Source organism: Typopeltis vanoorti, chromosome 16 (assembly GCF_054136105.1).
Source record: "Typopeltis vanoorti isolate ZY-2024b chromosome 16, IOZ_Tvanoo_1.0, whole genome shotgun sequence".
In the NCBI taxonomy this organism is placed as follows: Eukaryota; Metazoa; Arthropoda; class Arachnida; order Uropygi; family Thelyphonidae; genus Typopeltis; species Typopeltis vanoorti.
The window spans coordinates 102,046,440-102,067,256 of NC_143564.1; the positions used below are offsets into that span (position 1 = coordinate 102,046,440).

Below are 20,817 nucleotides of genomic sequence, written 5' to 3' on the forward strand. Positions count from 1 at the left end.
AATAACTTCCTTATCGAGACAAAAGGATCTCTACAAGGAAGTTATTTTGGAAGGAATAGCTGTTAATGAAGTTATTTTAGAATGAAGGACTGTTACCACTGATTACTACTCAGAGATATTGAAAATATTTGTTAGCAATAATCAAGCATTTGTTGCTAAATTTGGAACAATCTGGTTGGTGGTTGTTGCTTAATATTGTGCTTTCTTAACACAGTACTCATAATAGCAATGTGCACATGTTTCTGCTCATAACCATATAATGGTTATTACTATGAAGGGTTATAACATCAAGTTTTCCCAGCGCAAAAATTAAATATATAATGCAAGCAATTCAAAAACAGAAAAGAAAAACTAAATGAGATCATAATTGTAGTAGGGACACTAACGAATTAACTAGTGATAAGTTCATTATGAAGGAGGACATAAAAAGGTTGTTGGAATAGGCGAAAGTGAAAATGGTAAGTATATTACCTCGATTAAGAAAAGGGGCTATGATGGCAAATAATTTGATATGTAGTCTGTGTAGAAGGTATGGATGCTAGCTTGTCTAGGCCTCCAAGGAGTCAAAAGACTCATCCTGGTTGGTCCCTCCTAGGAAACACACAGTCTTTCATACCACTCCTTGACCATTCTCACTCTCATCACTCTATCATGCAATGCATTCCACGGTTCAACACCCCCCCTCCATGCAAAGAAACCACTCCTCAACCTCTTGTCAAAGTTTCCTTTCGTAACTTCCAGGGATGGTCCCTTGTCATCATTCCTTCCCGCTGTTCAACCAAGCAAAAGAACTCCCCAGTGTCAACCCTGTAACCACCTCTCAACAGTTTAAAAGTCTCAATCATATCACCTCTCCTTCTTCTATCTACCAAACTCTGCAGTCCACATGCCCTCAGCTGATCCTCATAACAAACATTGTACAGTCCTGAAACCATCTTTGTTATCTGCCTCTGTACCCTTTCCACAATTAATTTATCCCCTCCAAATTCTGGGGACCAAATCTGAGAACAATAGTCTAAATGTGGTCTGATCAGGGTCTTCTACAATGGAATGATAACTCTTTTACCTCTGCAGGTCAGCATCCTTCTCAGTATTGAAGCAATCCTCTGAGTTACCTTCACGACTTCTGCAATATGTCCCTTGAATTTCAGGTTTTTATCAATGATCAACCCCAGATCTCTTGTCTCTCTCACCTACTTCCTCCGGTATATCTCCTCTAATAGAGTATGCAGCGTCCCATCGATGTGTCCCAAACCTCAAGATCTTAAACCGTTTGGTTTTGACCTTAGACCTTTTGCTGCATTAAACCGACACTCCCAGTCATTTGCCTATCTGTCTAGCTTATTCAGGGGGATATTCAGTTGCAGATGATGTGAAACTGGGAAGGATTATTATTATTTTATATCTCCATGGAGTCCAAAGACTCATTGAGGGAAGGCACTTGCTCTATAACTGCCTCCACAACTCAATCCACCAACTGACCACAACTACACCAATGCCATCTACCACCGACCACCCTAGTGTTTCCAAAGACAATTACAAACATCCATGCCCACGACGGGAATCGAACCCGCAGCCTTTTGGCTGGAGAGCAGATACGCTAACCACCCGGCCAGCCAGGCCGAGTGGTTAGCATATTCAAATCCTCTCAAATCCAGGCTATTCAAATCCTCTTGCATGACTACCACATCTGCACTATTACTAATAACCCTTCCTAGCTTCACATCATCCGCAAACAACTGAATATCCCCTTGCAAAGCACTGACAATGTCATTGATATAAAGGTTAAACAATATAGGTCCCAGGACTGAGCCTTGTGGGACCCCCACTTGTAACCCTCTGCCTCCTTGAAACTGCCCCACCATACACAACTCTCTGATACCTATTGGACAGCCAATCCTGAATCCAGTTGACCAACCTGACATCCAAACCCATGTGCTGCAACTTAAATATCAGCTTATCATGTGGCACCCTGTCAAATGCCTTCACTAAATCCAAGAAAATGGCAGTATATGCCTTTCCCTCATCTACTGCTCTTGTAACTTTATTATAAAAGGCTAGCATATTACTAAAACAAGAGCACCCCCCTCACAAATCCATGTTGACTCTCACAGATAACATTACTCTCATCTGCCCAATGTTGTATATGGTCCCTAACTAATTTTTCCAAGATCTTAACAACTACTGATGACACACAAACTGGCCTATAATTAGACACTTCCAGTCTGCTACTGCCCTTATACAATGGCACTATCTTACCTTCCTTCTGTTCTCTGGGTGCCTTTCCCATAGCCAGACTTTCATTGAAAAGCCAGGTCAAAAGAGTTGTCAGATCCTTAGCACATTCTTTCAAAACTCGTGGTGAAATACCATCCAGACCCACATCTTTACCGACATCCAGAGTACTCAGTATTTGGAACACATTCTCCTCCTCTTAACCTCGAACCTGCCCTATCCCTCTAGCATTAAAATTTACTCCTCCAGGATGAAATACACCAATAAAGTGTTCATTGAACAATTCCACTATGTCCTCTGGATCAGTCACACTATTCCCATTTTTATCTCACAATGTGATTCTTCCACAATCATTTCTCCTCCTACTGGCCACATAGCTAAAAAATTCCCTAGGATTTTCTTTGGATCTTAGGGCCAATCTCTTCTCATATTCCAGTTTTGCCTTCCTTACCGTACTAGTCACTCTCCTGGCCTGTGTCGTATATTCTTCATGCATCTGCTCTTCACCTGTCTCCTTATATCTCTTCCATAGCCTCTTTTTCACATGCAATTCCTGTTTAATATTGTTTGGCATCCACTTTACACCAAATTGTGTCCTCTTTTTCACATGCAATTCATGTTTAATATTGTTTGGCATCCACTTTACACCAAATTGTGTCCTCTTTTTCACTTGTGGAATACAGCTTACTATTGCTGCTAACAAATATTCCTTCACAATTTCCCAAGCACTAATGATATCCTGGCCTTCCAGTTCCTTCCTCCATGAAACTTCCCCAAGTTGATGTCTAAGACTGTTATAATCTCATGCCTTATAATTCCACATATGTTTCCGTCTCTTTGATACTTCTGCATGTCTATTTATCTTCCAAGTCAAAACCATAAGGTCACTCTCTCCAACTGGTTGGAGGGAGTGACCTTGTGGTTCCTTGTCTATTTATCTTCCAAGTCAAAACCACAAGGTCACTCTCTCCAACTGGTTGGAGAGAGTGACCTTGTGGACCTTGTGGTCTCCCCAATTTATACTGCTGTAGTTAAAATCTCCCATAACAATCATTCTTCTTTCACTTGCCAAGCACAACTGTCTAAAGATCGCCTGGTCCCCACCTGTGCTTCTTTTTTTTGTAGCAACACCTCACTAAATATCCCGTCTTGCCTATCTCTACCTCATACCATATGCTTTCAAGATCATTAGTGTCATTGCCTTCCAAAGCCTCCACTCTGATAGGACATAAGTCGTCCCTTATCATAAGCAGTACTCCACCACCATGATTTCCCTTCCTATTCTGCCGAAAAATGCCTACCCTGCTACTTCTATTCCTGTTCTTATATCCCCTTCTATCAACCACGTCTCAGTGATCCCAATAATCTTTGGCCAGGCTGATGCTATCAGTGCCACCAATTCCTCTCCTTTATTCCGTATACTCCTGGCATTAGTATAAAGCATAAAAATGCCACTATTTCTATGTATGAGAGATGGTCTAATGTTTAACATCAGGAGTCATCATCTGCAAAGTGTTAGTAATTGAGATTTTTCCATTGATTCCATGCATCAGTGAAATCAGTTTTCTCATGAGATGTTTTTAAAGACTTATTCTAATGGTGCAGAAAACATTTGGGTGATCTCCTTGCCTTACTACTCTCCCAATACCAACTTCCTTTTCCTAATGTTCATTGTTATACTAGCTGTTCAGTTTTGATATACAGTTTTTAATAATCAGATATACTTTGTTGGGATGACTTGTGATAAACTCTGTGTGTTAAGGGTCAAGTCCTGGGAGGACATCATGTTGGAGGTTTAATGGAGCATTGACAGCATTAGTAAAGGATTAAAAACTAATTTTAATGTTTCCAATATTTTGCTTCAGTCACTGAGACATCTTCAGTGAATACAAATCACACTTGTAATACACATACAAAGACAACACAATACTCAATGAAGCACATGAGGTGACTCTGAAGTCCTATCTAGATGGTGCACCCTTTGTGGGCATTTTTAGATGGCCTAGGATGTAAACTAAGACCTCTGATGATTAATGATTCCCAAATTTTGGGAAGTTTTATGCATCTGTATTTATTTAAATGTGTTTGATTTCTGAGTGCTACTGCAGCAGCAGTTGTGTTCATCTAAACAGATCATAGCCAATCTACCTGTCTGTCTATCTGAAGTAACCAACTTGCAGGAACAGGGTTCTTTATATACTCCAGGTCCTAAGCAAGGAGCGAGCTGATCTTTGGTAGAACAAATAAGGGTAGTAAGTTTCCAGTGGAGCTTAAAAACCATGTAGAGGTTGTACTTTTTAAGAACTTGACTATTTCTTTTTTTTTTTGATGTGCCATTGGACATTGGGGATGATATTACGATGACATTTCTGAAATCCTTCTGAAGCCATAGCCGAGGAATGAGGAGGAACTAATTATTTTTTTAATTCTGTAATCACTCTAGCCATTGGATAGGAAGATGTTGTGTATATGGTTGAGTTCAGTTGAAAGAGAAATTCCACTGGAACAAAGATTATATATAGGCTCTGTTGGTTTGAGTTAATGATGCCATATTGTTGAGAGGTGGTGATAAGAAAGTTTGTGAATGTATCTGCCTGTGTGAGTGGGTTTTCTATATACAGTGAAGGAGAGGTTACCATTCGGAAGGCATGTTACTAAGGTGTCTAGGCAGGGTAAACTATTTAGAAAGTTTTTTACCTTGGGTATAATATATGTTAAGGATACCAAGTTATTTTAAACCTGGTTTTTACTCCATTTCCCAAGTAAGCAAACAGACAAATAAGTCAAGTTTGCACCTGCATGCAATGCAAGTCTAACTGACCCGTAAAGTAGTACAAGTCCAGTCCAGGTTGTTTTGGTAAAATACTTATAAGCTCTGTATTACTTAACCTTGGTATTTCTAAGCCTGACTCCCACTGATGAGACCTCAATAAAGGTCAAAACTGGTCTGGGTAGTGGCCCCTTGCCTTTAATGCATAGCATCATACATCTCCTCAGGGAGATGGGTTTTGCATTAAGGGTAAATATTAAGAATAGTGATCAGAGCTTATTCTAACTTTACCACGAGTTGCCTGGACTTGTACTACTTTATGGGTCAGTTAGACTTGCATTACATGCAGTTGCAAACTTGACTTATTTGTCTGTTTGCTTACTTGAGAAATGGAGTAAAAACCAGGTTTAAAATAACTTGGTATCTTTAACATAAGGGTAAACTATTGTTATTTTCCTTTTCCATTGTAAATTAGATTGGATTCTTTGATGTAGACTATTCAGGTGACTGAGGAAGGAGCCTAATGTGTTTGGGCTATGAAGCCAAATAGCAAACACATCATCTACATATCTTAGCCAAATAGGTTTGAGAGAGGCTGAGTCTGTGGCTCATGTTTCAAAATTTTCTATGTAAAATTTGGCAAGAGGATGAACCCATAGCAGTTCCCTCTATCTGTTTGTAAATTTTGCTCTTCCAAGAAAAATAACCAGAATTGATGGCAAAAGAAAAGAGATCAGATCTCTTTAGATAGAACATTAGTTACCCATGTGTTTCATTGTGTGTGTGTGTGTGTGTGTGTGTGTGTGTGTTGTACTCCCTGACAATATCTCAGTGACTGAAATGAAATATTGGAAGCATTAAAATTAGTTTTTAATCCTTTCCTAGTGCTTTCAATACTCCATTAAGCCTCCAACATGTGTTAAACTGTTTATTATTTCTGAGTGATATAGAGAATCAAAGCCTTCTTCAAAATCCATGAACACCACTAAATTTGCTGGAAGATTAATTTCATTTGGTGGTGGTGGTGATAGTGAAATGTATAGTCAAATAAGCCAAGCAAATAAGAAAAGGGTGATCATTATGGGTGATTTTAATTATGGCAATATAGACTGGAATGAAGAGATAGCAACTGGAAGTAAAGAAAATGAGTTTCTTGAGTTTTTGAGGGATAACTACCTCAGACAGTATGTAACAGAGGGCACAAGAGGATTAAGGGTCTTGGATTTGGTCATCTCATCGGAGGATGTAATTATCAATGAGGTATCAAATCATCCACCAATTGGTGAAAGTGACCATGAGGTGATTACTTGGGTGGTTGCCAGCAGTGCAAGGACCCCTGTGAAAAAAGGGTATATGTGGAACTACAAGGGGGGTGATTATGAAGAGCTCAGGAGACAGCTTGCAGGTGTAGCATGGAATGAGGAGTTAGCTGGAAAAGAGATCAATGCAGCTTGGGGGATTTTCAAAAAATATTTAGTGGATGCAATGTCTAAATGTATACCACGGGTGAGAAGGTTAAATAAGTTAGGTGTGAGATGGATGAATAAAGAGATTAAGCATGCAATACAGAGAAAAAGGGCATTGTGGAGGCAGCATAAGAGAAGTGGAAGTAACCAATTTCATGAGTTCTACAAAGACCAGGCAAGGAGAGTGACTTGGTTGGTGAGAGTAGCTAAAGAGAGGTATGAACAGCAGTTAGCTAATGAAGCTAAAAAGAATCCTAGGGAGTTCTTTCGATATGTAGCCAGCAAAAGAAAGAATGATTATGGAAGGATGACATTGATTGGAGGAAATGGTATAAAGACAGCTGTTGCAGAATGTGTGGTGGAGATACTTAATGAGCAGTTCATAAAGATCTTTCAATCTTGTGAATGTGACTTCATGGAGAGATTAAGAGCAGTTGATGATGGGGAGGAGAGACTGACTGTAAGTGAGCAAGAGGTGTTTGGGGAGTTGAGTAAACTAGATGTAAATAAGGCTGTGGGACTTGATAATATATCACCACGTATTCTGAAGGAATGTGCCAGAGAGTTGACACCTGCCTTGACATATTTTTTTAATACGAGTCTTGCACTTGGTCAAGTCCCTAAAGAGTGGAAGGAGGGCAAGATTGTGCCACTTCATAAAGGAGGTGATCGAACTCAAGCATCAAACTATAGGCCTATCTGTGTGTCGGGTGTTGTGGTTAAGTTGTTGGAGAAGCTTGTGAGAGCTAGAATCCAGAGTTGGGTTGACAACAATGGTATAATCTTTGATGGACAGCATGGATTTGCTAAAGGGAGGTCGTGTTTTAGTAATCTACTTACTTATTACAATAAAGTGACTGCTTCCTTGGACAGAGGAGAAGGATACACAGTAATATACTTGGATTTCGCAAAAGCTTTTGATAGAGTGCCTCATGATAAGTTGACAGTCAAACTAGAGCAGATGGGGTTGGATATTAGATTAGTGCATTGGATTGGAGACTGGCTATCTGATAGGTATCAACAAGTTGTGTATGGGGGTGCAATATCCAGGAAAAGGAAAGTCACTAGTGGAGTGCCTCAGGGATCTGTTTTAGGGCCATTACTATTTAACTTGTATATTAATGATATTGGCGAAGATTTGGATGGAGATATTCAGTTGTTTGCAGATGATGCAAAGTTGGGAAGAACCATAAAGAGTAGTGAAGATGTTGTGGCCTTGCAAGAAGACTTGAATAAATTGAGTGATTGGGCAAGCAAATGGGGGTGTGAGTTCAATGTTGCAAAATGTAAGGTTTTAAAATTTGGAAAACAAAGATGGGATGCAGAATTTATGCTTGGTAAGAATATATTGTTGGAAGTAGAGGAAATAAGAGATCTGGGAGTGATAGTGGATAAGGATCTAAAATTTAGGGGTCACATCGCCAAAATTGTGAAGACAACACAAAGACTTCTGGGAATGATGAGGAGGACACTGACGTGTAGAAGTAGGGAGATTCTTGTTCCATTGTATAAGGCTTTGATTAGGCCACACATGGACTATTGTGCCCAGATTTGGTCACCTGGTTTTCAGAAGGATGAGGAGATGTTGGAAAGGGTCCAAAGGCGACTGACTAAGGTAGTTTCTGACCTCTGGAATGTCGAGTATGAGGAAAGATTGAAAAGATGTAATTTGCAGAGACTAGTGGAGAGAAGGAAGAGGGGAGATATGATAGAGACCTACAAGTTGGTAAGGGGTTGCTATAGGATCAATGGTGGAGAAGTTCTACAGCGAATAGTGGGAGATCAGGGGAGAACCAGAGGTCATCCCTGGAAACTGTATAAAGAGGGTGTGAGTAGGGGAGTGAGAGGCAGGTTTTTTTCGTGCAGAGTTGTGAATGATTGGAATGCCTTGCCTGAGAGTGTGGTGTCTGCAAGGAGTTTGAATGTGTTTAAGACCCGGTATGATGAGATGTGTGTGAGATAAAAGGACCTCCTAGATGAGTCTTTGACTCCATGAGGTCTTGTTTAATAATAATAATTTACGGATGTATAAAAAATAACTATTTATTAACTTAAAAGCTAATATTTTGCTGGTATTATATCCAGCATCTTCAGAGCACACAACACAAAGTTTGTTACAAATGTAAAACAACCACAATCCGGTGTAACAGTGGAGCTAGTAAAAGTAATTGCAGTGTGCAACACAAGCCTAAAGTCCTAATATGGCGCCATCTAGGTTTAAAAAAAAAAAAAAAAATTCAAAGTTTTGAAATAGTAGTCCAAATGATAGTCTTAGAAGTTTGAAAAAATGAAATAAAATAAAAGTAATAAATATTAATTTGGTCTTAAGATGACTGTCTCCCAAATCTTTGGTAGATTTATACAGCCATACTTGTTAAGGTTTGGAGTATGTTTTAAGGCTTCTGTTGATTCCAGGAACAACCTCTCGGACTTGTAGAAGCTTCTGTGCATTACTTTTGTTTCTTTCCAATTGATCCTGTGTGCAGGGGTATCCAAAGCATGGTCTGCCAGTTCTTCCTGACAGGAAGAACTGTGGACATCTGCCTCAGTGAACACAAAAAATATATCCGACACTTTTGCTATGGCAAGTCGGGTCTGGCAGACCATGCTTTGGATACCCCTGCACACAGGATCAATTGGAAAGAAACAAAAGTAATGCACAGCTTCTACAAGTCAGAGAGGTTGTTCCTGGAATCAACAGAAACCTTAACAAGTATGGCTGTATAAATCTACCAAAGATTTGGGAGACAGTCATCTTAAGACCAAATTAATATTTATTACTTTTATTTTATTTCATTTTTACAAACTTTCTAAGACTATCATTTGGACTACTATTTCAAAACTTTTGAATTAAAAAAAATTTTTTTTTAATTATTGTTATTTTTTAACCTAGATGCCGCCATATTAGGATTTTAGTCTTGTGTTGCATGCTGCAATTACTTTTACTAGCCCCACTGTTACACCGGATTGTGGTTGTTTTGCATTTGTAACAAACTTTGTGTTGTGTGCTCTGAAGTGAAGATGCTGGATATAATACCAGCGAAATATTAGCTTTTAAGTTAATAAATAGTTTTCTTATCCATTCGTGTTTATATCAAACTGTGAAATCTATTACAAAAATGTCTGATGAATACATAAGCCTATCCACGTGTATATATATTCATTTACTTTTTTCTATTACTTGAGTAATAATGTGGATATGATCTATTATAAAGAATTTTGCTCTGAATCTTGCTCATTTATGTGGCTGTGCAACCTTCAAAAACCTTGTGATCCTATTTAGTATAATGGATATGAACATTTTGTATAATTGTGATAGCAAGCTGATTGGTCTACACTGACTTTGAGTTATTAATATCATCTCTGCTGCCCTTTTTATGTAATAAGATAATCGAGGATTTATGCCACTGCACTGGAATTTCTGTAGTTAAATCATTGAATCAGGCTTCTCTGATAGAATGGAGGAAATAGCTTCAACAATAATAGAAGTTACTAAAAATTGAAGAAAGTCATTTCCAGCAAATGGAACTTATAGAGAAGAAATTACTTTACGGACACTTGATATAATTTTTTAAAAAAAGAGAAGAATTAAGGAAAAGGCGACACAGTAGTAGCAAAGACAATATAGAATTTGTGGAAATGCAAAATTTAGAAGAGAAATCAAAAGTGATATCACAAAATATAATATAACAACAATTCAGAACATAATAGAAAACAAATAAAATCTCTCAAAAGTATCAAACAAGGGTTACATGGAATTAAAAAATGGATTTCAAAATTGAAAAATAAGCAAGGAATAGTACAATACAGCTGAGAAGAAATAATGAAAATATGTAATGAGTTTTATAGTGACCTATACTCAGGCAAGGAAATGGACACAAATTCTCTACTATATTTAGGTGAGGCTGATATAGAACTGTCTGTCATGATGGAAGAATTATGGAAAGCCCTCAAATCAGCAAAGAATAATAGAAATCCTGGTGAAGATGGCATATTAGCAGAACACACAAAAATAAATAAATATATATAATATATATATATATATTGATATTGATATACATAGGAGTGGTGATAAAGTTAAATTTAATGAATTTAAACTTTTAATTATTATTATTATTATTGTATGGATACCTCCATAGAGTCTGAGGACTCATCGCAGGAGACCCAAAGTATCCATACAATCTGTCATACCTCCCCTTGAACCCATTAACAGCAAAGTAGTAACACTGACTTTGATAGCCCATTCCATTCATTCGCAACTCTCCAAGTGCAAAATCTAGTCCTCATCCCCTACTTAACCACACTTTTACTCAACCTCCAGGAATGGCCTTGTTCTGGCCCTTCTATCCAAGTGCTGAAACATTTCCCCAGCATCAATCCTATAAAACCCTAAATGTCTCTATCATATTCACAGACCATTCACCATCTTGATTGCTTGCCTCTGAATCCTCTCCACCATTTCATTTCTAAGAAACAAAGGAGACCAGACCTGAGCACAGTAATCCAGATGTGGGCATATCAAAGCCTTATAAAGTGGAATAACAATTTCCTTATCTCTGCTAAGATTTCTAAGGTGGCTCATAAGATTAGTTGGCTGCTCTTCAATAGCCTAGTCATCTTATGAGCCACCATCACAATATGTCCTCTAAACTTCAATTCTCTGTCTACCACCACCCCTAAATCCCTAGCTTTATCTATTTCCTGGAGTTCAGTTTCATTAATATGGTACACAGCTTGTAATCTATTTATCCCAAAATGCATAAATTTATATTTCTCTATATTAAACTGACACCCATTATCTTTGCCCAGAATTGGAAGATTCAGGAGGATGAAACCTATGCCAGGATGAAAGAAATGAAGAAAAAGGTTTCTAATGTTCTGTGCTTTCATGATCCATACATAGAAATAATTTTAATGGATATGTTTCATTACTTACTTACATTTCATTTCATTTTTCCATTGAACATTCAGCGACATCTATTCTAATATACACAATGATATACAAAAAAAAGTTTTCTTACATTAATGATTTAACAAAATGAACATTAACTAATCAGGACTTCTAATATGACAGAGCTTAGCTACTCTAGGAAATACCTATCAACTCATTGATAATTGACAGCATTGAGACATGCAGATGCCTGAGGCATCTGCATGTCTCAGGGTACATATGATTAGTTGTTGAAGTATAAAAGTCAAACTGCCATATGTTTTACAAAACTCTGATTGTTTAATTATAAAAAAAGGAATGACCATGTAACTGCTTATTTTCTAAACAGGACTATCCTCAATGGTCATAGCAAGCTCTGCGGTTTTAGTTCTGATTAGTACTGCAGTTTTAGTACTGATATAGGTGACCAAGCATACAAGATAAAAATCACTTATAACTAATACTAACATTCACAGTCACTGAAAGATAAATGCACCGGAGATCTACAGGTTAAGTTGTTTTTGCTATATATAACCCAGATAGGGTGATTGCTGATGATTGATCAAGTAACCTGAAGTGACCTAGAAAACAACATAAATCCAGACTGATAGAAATATATATATCCACCCTTGCAGAACATGTCTCAAGGTAGACTACATCATTAATTTGGTAGCATTGTGTAGAAAACCCAACATGAGCATCTTTTCAGACTTATCTGAAGTTGTTCAGTTGCTTGGAAGATAAAAATTATATTAAATGAATGAATATTTGTTCTTTCTGTTCATCTTATTTTCCTCTTCGAACATGGTCAAGATCAAATAATTTCACTGCCACTGTTGATGTTCAACAACATAGATGTTACTTGTATACAGCACTCCCTCGATTAATGCACCTAATGCATTCTTTAAAACAGGTGCATTAATCGAAAATGCACTAATCAAATATATATATTACATAATAACCTATGGGAAACAGTATAATTTGTTCCTCAAATTTCTTTTTTTGAACCTTAATTTTTTTATAAAAGAATTAAGGTATCTCAGAGCCTAATTAAAGGAAAACCATGAAGCTGAAAGACAATAAAAGATATATTCAGAATATAAATTTTATTATTCTACTTTTTAACAAAGAATTGAGCTACGTAGTTTGGAGCGCATTTTGTTTCTTTTTTTTTTTCATACAATCGACGGTATGGCCCTGTTGCCTCTTCTGCAAATTTTACTGCTTCTCTCTACATCAACGAATCTTTTTCACACATCCACTTTTTTGCTCACTAATTCTTTTACTCATGATGAAAGCTTGGGAAAATACTTTAAAATAAAAAAAGTAAGGAAAACACACTCATATAACATTGCAAAGGAGGCACGAGATACGACCATCAAAGCGCTATTTAATTATAGTACGCCCACACTTTTGTACAGTTTCACTTGTCTTGGTGTCAAGAATAGTCGATTCATGCTGAAGGGGAGAAAGAAATGAAGGACGTACGAATTGGTCGCCAACACGCGAAATCACGTGCTTTATTGATAAAATTTCCCAACTGTTATACAAGCAAAATAGTTACCATTTTAAAAACTACAATGATCATAAAAGAGAAGTTAATTTTCCGACGTGTAATAATAAACAACTCATCCCAGAAGACGGATTGATTATCCTATTATCGGAATGGATTCTCCTTTTTGTGACATGCGCAGAAGTGTCAAAGGGTCTCGAATATGTGGGTGTACTATAGCAGACGACATAAATATTGGCGGTAAATTTTGGAACATAGTGTGCACGGAAGTAGTGTAGTAGGCCATTAAAAATAACTTTGTAAAATGTTTTAAATAGGTAACTAAATTATTTCATTCTAGTGAGTAATTTTTTAAAATAGTCATCATCATCATCAAATTCCTGACATGTACCCTCAAGGGGTGTACACGATATGATAGTACTACATGAAAAATTTACATCATTACTAACTTCCTATCTACAATTTTCCTCCAAATCAGTCTGTTACTTGTCAAGATTCTAACATTATCAGATCTTATATTTCTATCGTCTAAGGCACTTTGTACCGTATCAATCCACCTATATCTTGGTCTTCCTCTGGGTCGTTTTGCTACCAACCTGGCAGAGAACACTTGTTTCGCTAATCTTTCCTTGCCCATTCTGTTTAAGTGACCATACCACCTGAGATTAGCTCTGCTAACGCATTCCTGGATGCTGACGATGTCTAATTCTTTCCTAATATCCTCGTTTTTAATATGATACTGCCATTTATGCCATTTGTTCATGCCTCTAATCTTTCTCAGGACTCTCATATCTGCTGTCTCTAGTCATTGGTCAAGTGTTTTACTTCTGACCCAGCTCTCAGTCCATAAGTTAAAACAGGTTTGAACACTGTCTTGTATACAGCTAATTTAGTGTTCCGACTAATTTCTCTCTTATTCCATATGAATTTATTTAATTGACTTCTTACCATACCAGCTTTGTTGATTCTGTTGTCTATTTCCATATTTAATTTACCATCTTCACTAAAAATCATGCCTAAATAGCTGAAATGTTTTACTTGTTCCATGGGTTCTCCGTTCACAACACAGTTGACATTTTCAACGATTCTACCTATTTTGATTGTCTTTGTCATTTCATTGCTGACCTTCATACCATATCTATTACAACAGCTATTCAATTTGGTCAGGGAATCTTGCAGGCTTGTGGCAAATTTTTTTTACAAGTATAACATTGTTCGCATAAAGCAAAGAGCTGACATTAACATCTCCAATTCTGATATCATGTTTAGTACCACTTACCTTCATAATGTGATCCATATGGATAATGTTCATCCTTGTCGCACACCAGATTTAACATTAAACCATCTTCCTGTATATCCTTCAATTCTAACTGCTGACTCAACTCAAATAAAGACTAAGTATTGCTTGATATAATGCCCCATTGACACCATAGAACTGTAGCGTATTGAATAGCTTCTCTCTTGCCACCTTGTCATATGCCTTTTCCAGATCGACAAAACTTAAATACAGATCTTTGTTATATTCCCATGCTTCCTCAACTATTTGTCACAAAGTGAAGATCTGATCCTGACAGCCTCAATTTGACCTGAATTATACTGGCATAAATCTTGCCAGGAACACTCAGTAGGGAAATACCTCTGTAATTCTCACATTCAGTTTTATTTCCTTTTTTATATATGGGTACTATGAGAGCTCTACTTCAATCATCGGGAATTCGTCCCTCTGTCCAGGCCTTCTGAACTATAAAGTGCAGCCAATGTAAGACTTTTATACCACCATACTGCAGCATCTCTGGTCGAATATCATCTTCTCCTACTGCCTTTCAATATTTCAAGCCTTTGATAGCTTTTTCTACTTCAAGTATGGATATGTATTCCTGACTGTATACCTATTGAGTGTTTTTGACCACTGTGCTATCACTGCTTGTTTCATTTTGCAATTTTTCGAAGTAATTACTCCATACTTCAAGGATATCTTTTTCTCCCGTTTTCATGTCACCTTTATCATCCCTAACTCCTTTTACAACACACTTTCCTCCATTCCTAAGCTTCTTCAACAACCTCCAGAATATTTTGCCACCTTCTTGATATTTATGTTCTATATTCTTGCCAAAGTCCTCCCATGACTTTTGTTTAGCTAGTTTTACACAGTGTTTAGCTTTCTTACATTTGTCTCTGTATTCTCTAAGAGCACAAGCTAATTTATTTGCCAGGAACTTTTGATATGCTTTCTTCTTTTCCTTCACTGCCTCTTTAACTTCCTGTGTCCACCATGGAGTTTTGATTTTTCTATCCTTGCAGAGAACCTCACGACATGCCTCTCTGGCAGACTCAATCAGAGTTTTCTTCAAGGCTTGCCACTAATCTCCAAGGTTTGTTTCCTGTTCTCAAACTCTTTCATTTTTTCTTCAACAATCTTTGTGTATTTTAGTCTACTGTTGACATCTGAGAGCTGCTCAACTTTTATCTTTTATTCGCTTTAAAACTTCTTGCATGTTATTCTTTTCAATATGAAATTCACTTTTATCCTGCTCAAGACTAAATAGTGATCACTTCCAATTTCAAATCCTCTGTACATGCTGGTTTCCTGCACCAGGGAGAAAACTTCACTATCAACAATAACATAGTCAATGAGACTTTTATTAATCCTTGCTTCTTCTCTCCATGTGAATTTGTGCACATTTTTATGTTGGAACATGATGTTCCAACATATAATTGTGACTTTTGGTTATGGGGCTACTTGAAGTCACAGGTGTACAGAGGTTGGCCGACGTCATTGGCCATGTTGAAAGAAGCTATTCGCCATCATGTGACAGGAATTACAGCTGAAACCTTCTTCGATGCTGTGCATGGTGTCGTGCCATGTCTGACATCCATTCTCATGAATGACGGCAGTCACATTGAACATTTGTAATCCTAGCTGCGTTGCGAACTGTGCTGTGCCACTGCACAAACTACTGACACAACTGAAGTGCCACCTGTTGGTAGCAAATGTAACCATTCTGGTAATAAAATTTTTCGTTATTAAAAAAAATCCCATGTCTTTCTGTGTATTTCTGTGAAAACCGCATCGTTCTACTGGCTATACTTTTCGAATTATTGAATTTTTACTTCTGTTACTTTTGGATCTCCCGGTATATAGGCACACTAATCGAATTTGGGTATCGAAAAAAATTGACGCACTAATCGAAAACGCAGTAATCGGGGGTGCACTAATTGAGGGATAACTGTAATTATCTTTCAGGTTAAGTAATGTAAATATTCTAATATTTCCACTTTTCATTTTTTTAAAGTTTATATTTAGATATATATATTTTTTTATATATATCTGACCCATAAACAAAAAGTTGCAAGACCCACAGCACATCAGTGCTGACATGCAAACCTTTTGCACAATGGTTAGTTACTTCATTATATATTCTATATTCTAAAACTAATTTTTCTTGTTAACATAAAGCTTTATTCAGGTCTATGAAAACACATGTGAAGGGATGTTCACATATATATTTCGAGTCCATAAAACAGATGTGAACTTCCTCTCCTTATCTAATTTTATCAGTAATTAGATTATTAATATAAAAACTTCTAAACCATATTAAATTTCTCCAGTTGCATACAAATTGCCTCCAAATATGTTTTACCTGGGAAACTGCATGAAATCCTGTGATAGTTCTCAGGTCTTATAATCCATTGGTCATCACAATTAACATTTCATTCTCTGGGAATGCTCCAATACTTTGAGAGTCACTTGTTTTCCAGTGACTTTCCTGTTCTCAGCATTTTTAGTCCCTGTTGCAATTCTACTTTGGTGATTTCTTTGGTAAGGCCATGGGATTATACTGTTTTCCATGCAAGAAATACCAGAATTTTGTAGCGACTAACTTCCTGGGCTAAATGTGAAATTTGCCTAATTTTAGCATGAATCATACAAATTTTGTCTATTATCAACCATACGATATGTTTTTGGTAGCATTCCAAATCACTGATATAGAATATTTACTATATAGTATTATCTTTGATCAATGACAATAAGGCATTCAGATCAGCAAGTTTTCATATATATCAGAATATAAGTATATTTTGTTACAAATGATTAAAAATAAAATAATAAATAAATACATTGTATTTTCTTTAGGAAAATGCAGTGATCCCACCCATGAAAGGTTTTTGTAAACTAACAGTACATTCATACCATGGGTAGTCGAAGCATTTTTATTACTTTTATTAATTTTATATATTTATGTATTTTTACGCAGTTCACAGCGAGTACAAAAATTCGAAGAAAACAGCTTTAATTCTTATACAAAAGTATTTAACCAAAGGAACATTATGAGAATTGATAGTTAATTCAGTATTTTAAGTCCAGACCAAAGATTGAAGGCAAGATTTGGCAATCATATGCCAAGCATGTGATTCATGAACTTTTTTTTTTTTGGTCCACAAATCACTAAATATCAGCAATGTCAATTTGACAATGAATTTATCCCTATTGATTTAACTCTGAAATTTACAGTTATAAAGCAATTGAGTAAGTAGATATGCAAGAATATAGTAGATTTTTAGTTTTTATGGAACAAAGGAAGTTGACAAAATATTGCTTGACATTGGATTATGAAATCCAATGTCAAGAAAGATAAAGGAAATCATATTTGCCTTCACTTGAAGATTCAGTATTTCTTATGTTGTTGCTTAAAAAATATGAGCATATCTAGAACTTTTGAAACATTACCTACAAAAATAATTGGGTATAGTTTTATATTAGATCTTTCACATTAATTATTTGTAGATTGATAAGAGAGTAGGAAGAATGTTGGCTGACAAACCAAGTATGGATTATGCTGGTTCCAATATTAACTTAACTATTACAAGTGCTCATCTCAGCCTTACAGTAATGGAATCTGGAGAGGTAAGCAGTAAATATTTGACTAAATTAGTAAATCTTAAATATTGATAAAAAAGAAAAATATTAAAGAGAATTTAGGATCAAAAACTTTGATGATAGGGGAAGTTTATTATCTAGTAATGAGCAATTGCCTTACTTACTTTACTTTACATTATTATGTGAGACCTCCAGGGAATCAAGGACTCATCGAGGGAGGCTATAAATCACCCAAACCAATTGTCATACCTTCTCTTAAATTCATTTGCACTGTATGCACTCACTATCCCTAAAGACAAACTTTTCCTTTCACTCATTCACTGGTCTGTGAGAGAAAAGCCTAGTGCTTACTCCTTTCTTAACTGTGAACAAACTTAACTTCCATGGATGCCCCTATGTTCTCTCCCCACCTTCTCTATAATGAAAAATTTCATCAGACAATATCCTATAAAACCCATTCAAAAGTTTATATACCTCTATCATATCACCCCTCTTTTTCCTGTTAACCAGAGTCTGTAATCTAAATAATCACAATCCCATAATCCAGATATAATCTTTGTAACTCTTCTTTGCATCTTTTCCACATCTTCTTTATCCCCTTGGAATCCAGAAGACCAATCTGCTCACAATAATCCAGTTGTGGTCACATCAAGATTAAGATAAAGAGCCAAAATGACTTCCTTATCCTTACATGTCAAGATTTGCTTCAACATTACAATTATTCCCTGAGTTGTATTTGAAACTTTTGCTATGTGACCTTGGAACTTCAAATTCTTATCCACCATTACTTTAAGATCTCTAGCTTCATCAATTTCTTGTAGCATAACCTCACTAATATAATATGCCACTGGATATCTCATCACGCGAAAGTGCATAACTTTACACTTATTAACATTAAATTGACAGCTATTTTCTTTTGCCCAAATTTCCAGTCTATTCAAATCATTTTGTAAATGCTGGATATCAGTAACATTCCTGATTGCCTGCCTATCTTTGCATCATCGGAACCATTGCACATCTCCTGTTATTAGGAAGACATTAGGAAGGGTCTGTAATGTATAGATTGAACAACAATGGCCCAAGGACTGAACCCTGCGGTACACCACTGGTCACTTTAAATCTGGCAGATTCACATCTATTGATCCAAATTAAGTTATATTCCAATCCTGTATTCTCTAGTTCATGCAACAGCCTTTCGTGTGGTATCCTATCAAATACATTAGCAAAATCCAACATTATCATAGTGTATCCATTTCCTTTATCCAATTCGGCCATAACATTATTATAAAATATGAGCAAATTGTTAAACATGGCCTTCCTTTAGTAAACCCATGCTGCACATTGCAGAGTACCGCTGTTTGTCTATCCATCTGTGTATGCAAGTTCTTACCAACTCTATAATCTTCACTACCACATCAGAGATACTGATGGGTCGGTAGTTAGGCACATCAGTTTTTGCACTACACTTGTACAATGGAACTATACTGCACAAAACAATTAGGGGGTATTTTGGTTTTCTTGTAAATTATAGTCATAAAAATAATTTACAAATATACAAGTCTTAATATACAACAGTATGGAACATACAAATATAATATACAAGTATATATAATAATATATTACAAATATAATATACAAGTCTTAATATACAACAGTATGGAACACGCAACTACGTACAAAATCATGTTAAGACTTGTCGAAACATGTCTTAGCCATATTAGCTTGTGGGGGGGGGTATAAAAGCTTGGCTTGTTGTGCTCACTTCCACAGTGCATAATTATCACTTCAATTGCAAACTTGTGTCATGTCACCTACCACTCATTATTCATTAATGATATAGGAAAGGATCTAAGAGGAACAGTTCATTTGTTCGCTGATGATGCAAAGTTGGTTAGAGCAATAGTGAATGCAGAAGATGTCAAAATCTTGCAGGATGACTTAGATAGATTGGAGTTCTGGGCTAAGGAGATTGGATGTCAATTTAATGTGACAAAATGTAAGGTCATGCATTTTGGGGTGAAAAGATTAGCAGCAGTATACCACATTGGTGGAACTGTACTCCAGGAGATTGATGAGGCCAGGGACTTGGGAGTGTTGGTGGATAGAGATGAAGTTTAGGGGGCACATTGCAAAAGTGGCTAAATCAGCTCATCAACTCACTTGGTTGTTGAAAAATACTTTGCCGAGCAGAGACAAGCAAGTTATTGTTGCTCTGTACCGAGCCTTGATAAGACCTCATCTCGACTACTGTGCCCAGATTTGGTCACCTAGGTTTCTTCTTGATGGGGAGGAGTTTGAGAGGATCCAGAGGTGAGTGACCAAGATGATAGCAAGTCTATGGAATGAACCTTATGAGAACAGGTTGAAGATTTGTGGGTTGCAGAAATTGGTTGATAGGCGAAAAAGGGGAGATATGCTTGAGACGTTCAGATTGTTGAAGGGTTTCTATAGGATTAATTCAGAGGATATTTTTGAGATCAGGACTGGTGGTGGTGGTGGGAGAACTAGGGGACATCTATGGAAGCTGGGCAAGGGTTAGAGCTGGGTTCTTTACTTTTAGAGTGATAAATGAGTGGAATAAGCTGCCAGAGTCTGTCGTGGATGCTATGACAGTGAGTGAGTTCAAGGCAAGGTATGATAGATATTGTGAGAATGTTGAATAGTTGTGTGGACATAATGTTTAGGGCCTCCCTCGATGAGTCTAAGGACTCCCTGGAGTTGCCGTTAATAATAATAATAATTATTATTTTGTTAAAAATGGCAGAGCAACATGATATCCTGGAATCCATGATTTGGAGAGCCATTGGTTGATTAGAAACGTGCTGCATGAAGACATGCAGCAAGTTGTCGCTTAAACATGTCATGTATCTCAAAGCTTAATTTCGTGACTTTGGAATCGCTTTCTGGAGACCAGAAATGTTTGAAATTGTCTTCATGCCATAAGTTTATGTGCTTCAAGACCAATGGTCTGCATTCAACTTACTGCAGATCACAAAAGAGCCTGAAGAATTTGGGCACAGGAAC

At 36.8% G+C, this 20,817-nt stretch overlaps 1 protein-coding gene across 1 annotated transcript in view; it reads left to right on the forward strand.

The window, feature by feature from the left end:
• The window catches only part of LOC150098224 (SHC-transforming protein 1-like), a 236,289-nt gene that overhangs the window by 59,734 nt on the left and 155,738 nt on the right, over positions 1-20,817 (forward strand). Inside the window, exon 5 of the mRNA XM_090406245.1 lies at positions 17,701-17,820. Within this exon, the coding sequence (XP_090262371.1) occupies positions 17,701-17,820 (120 nt within the window). The remainder of the gene's footprint in view (positions 1-17,700; positions 17,821-20,817) is intronic.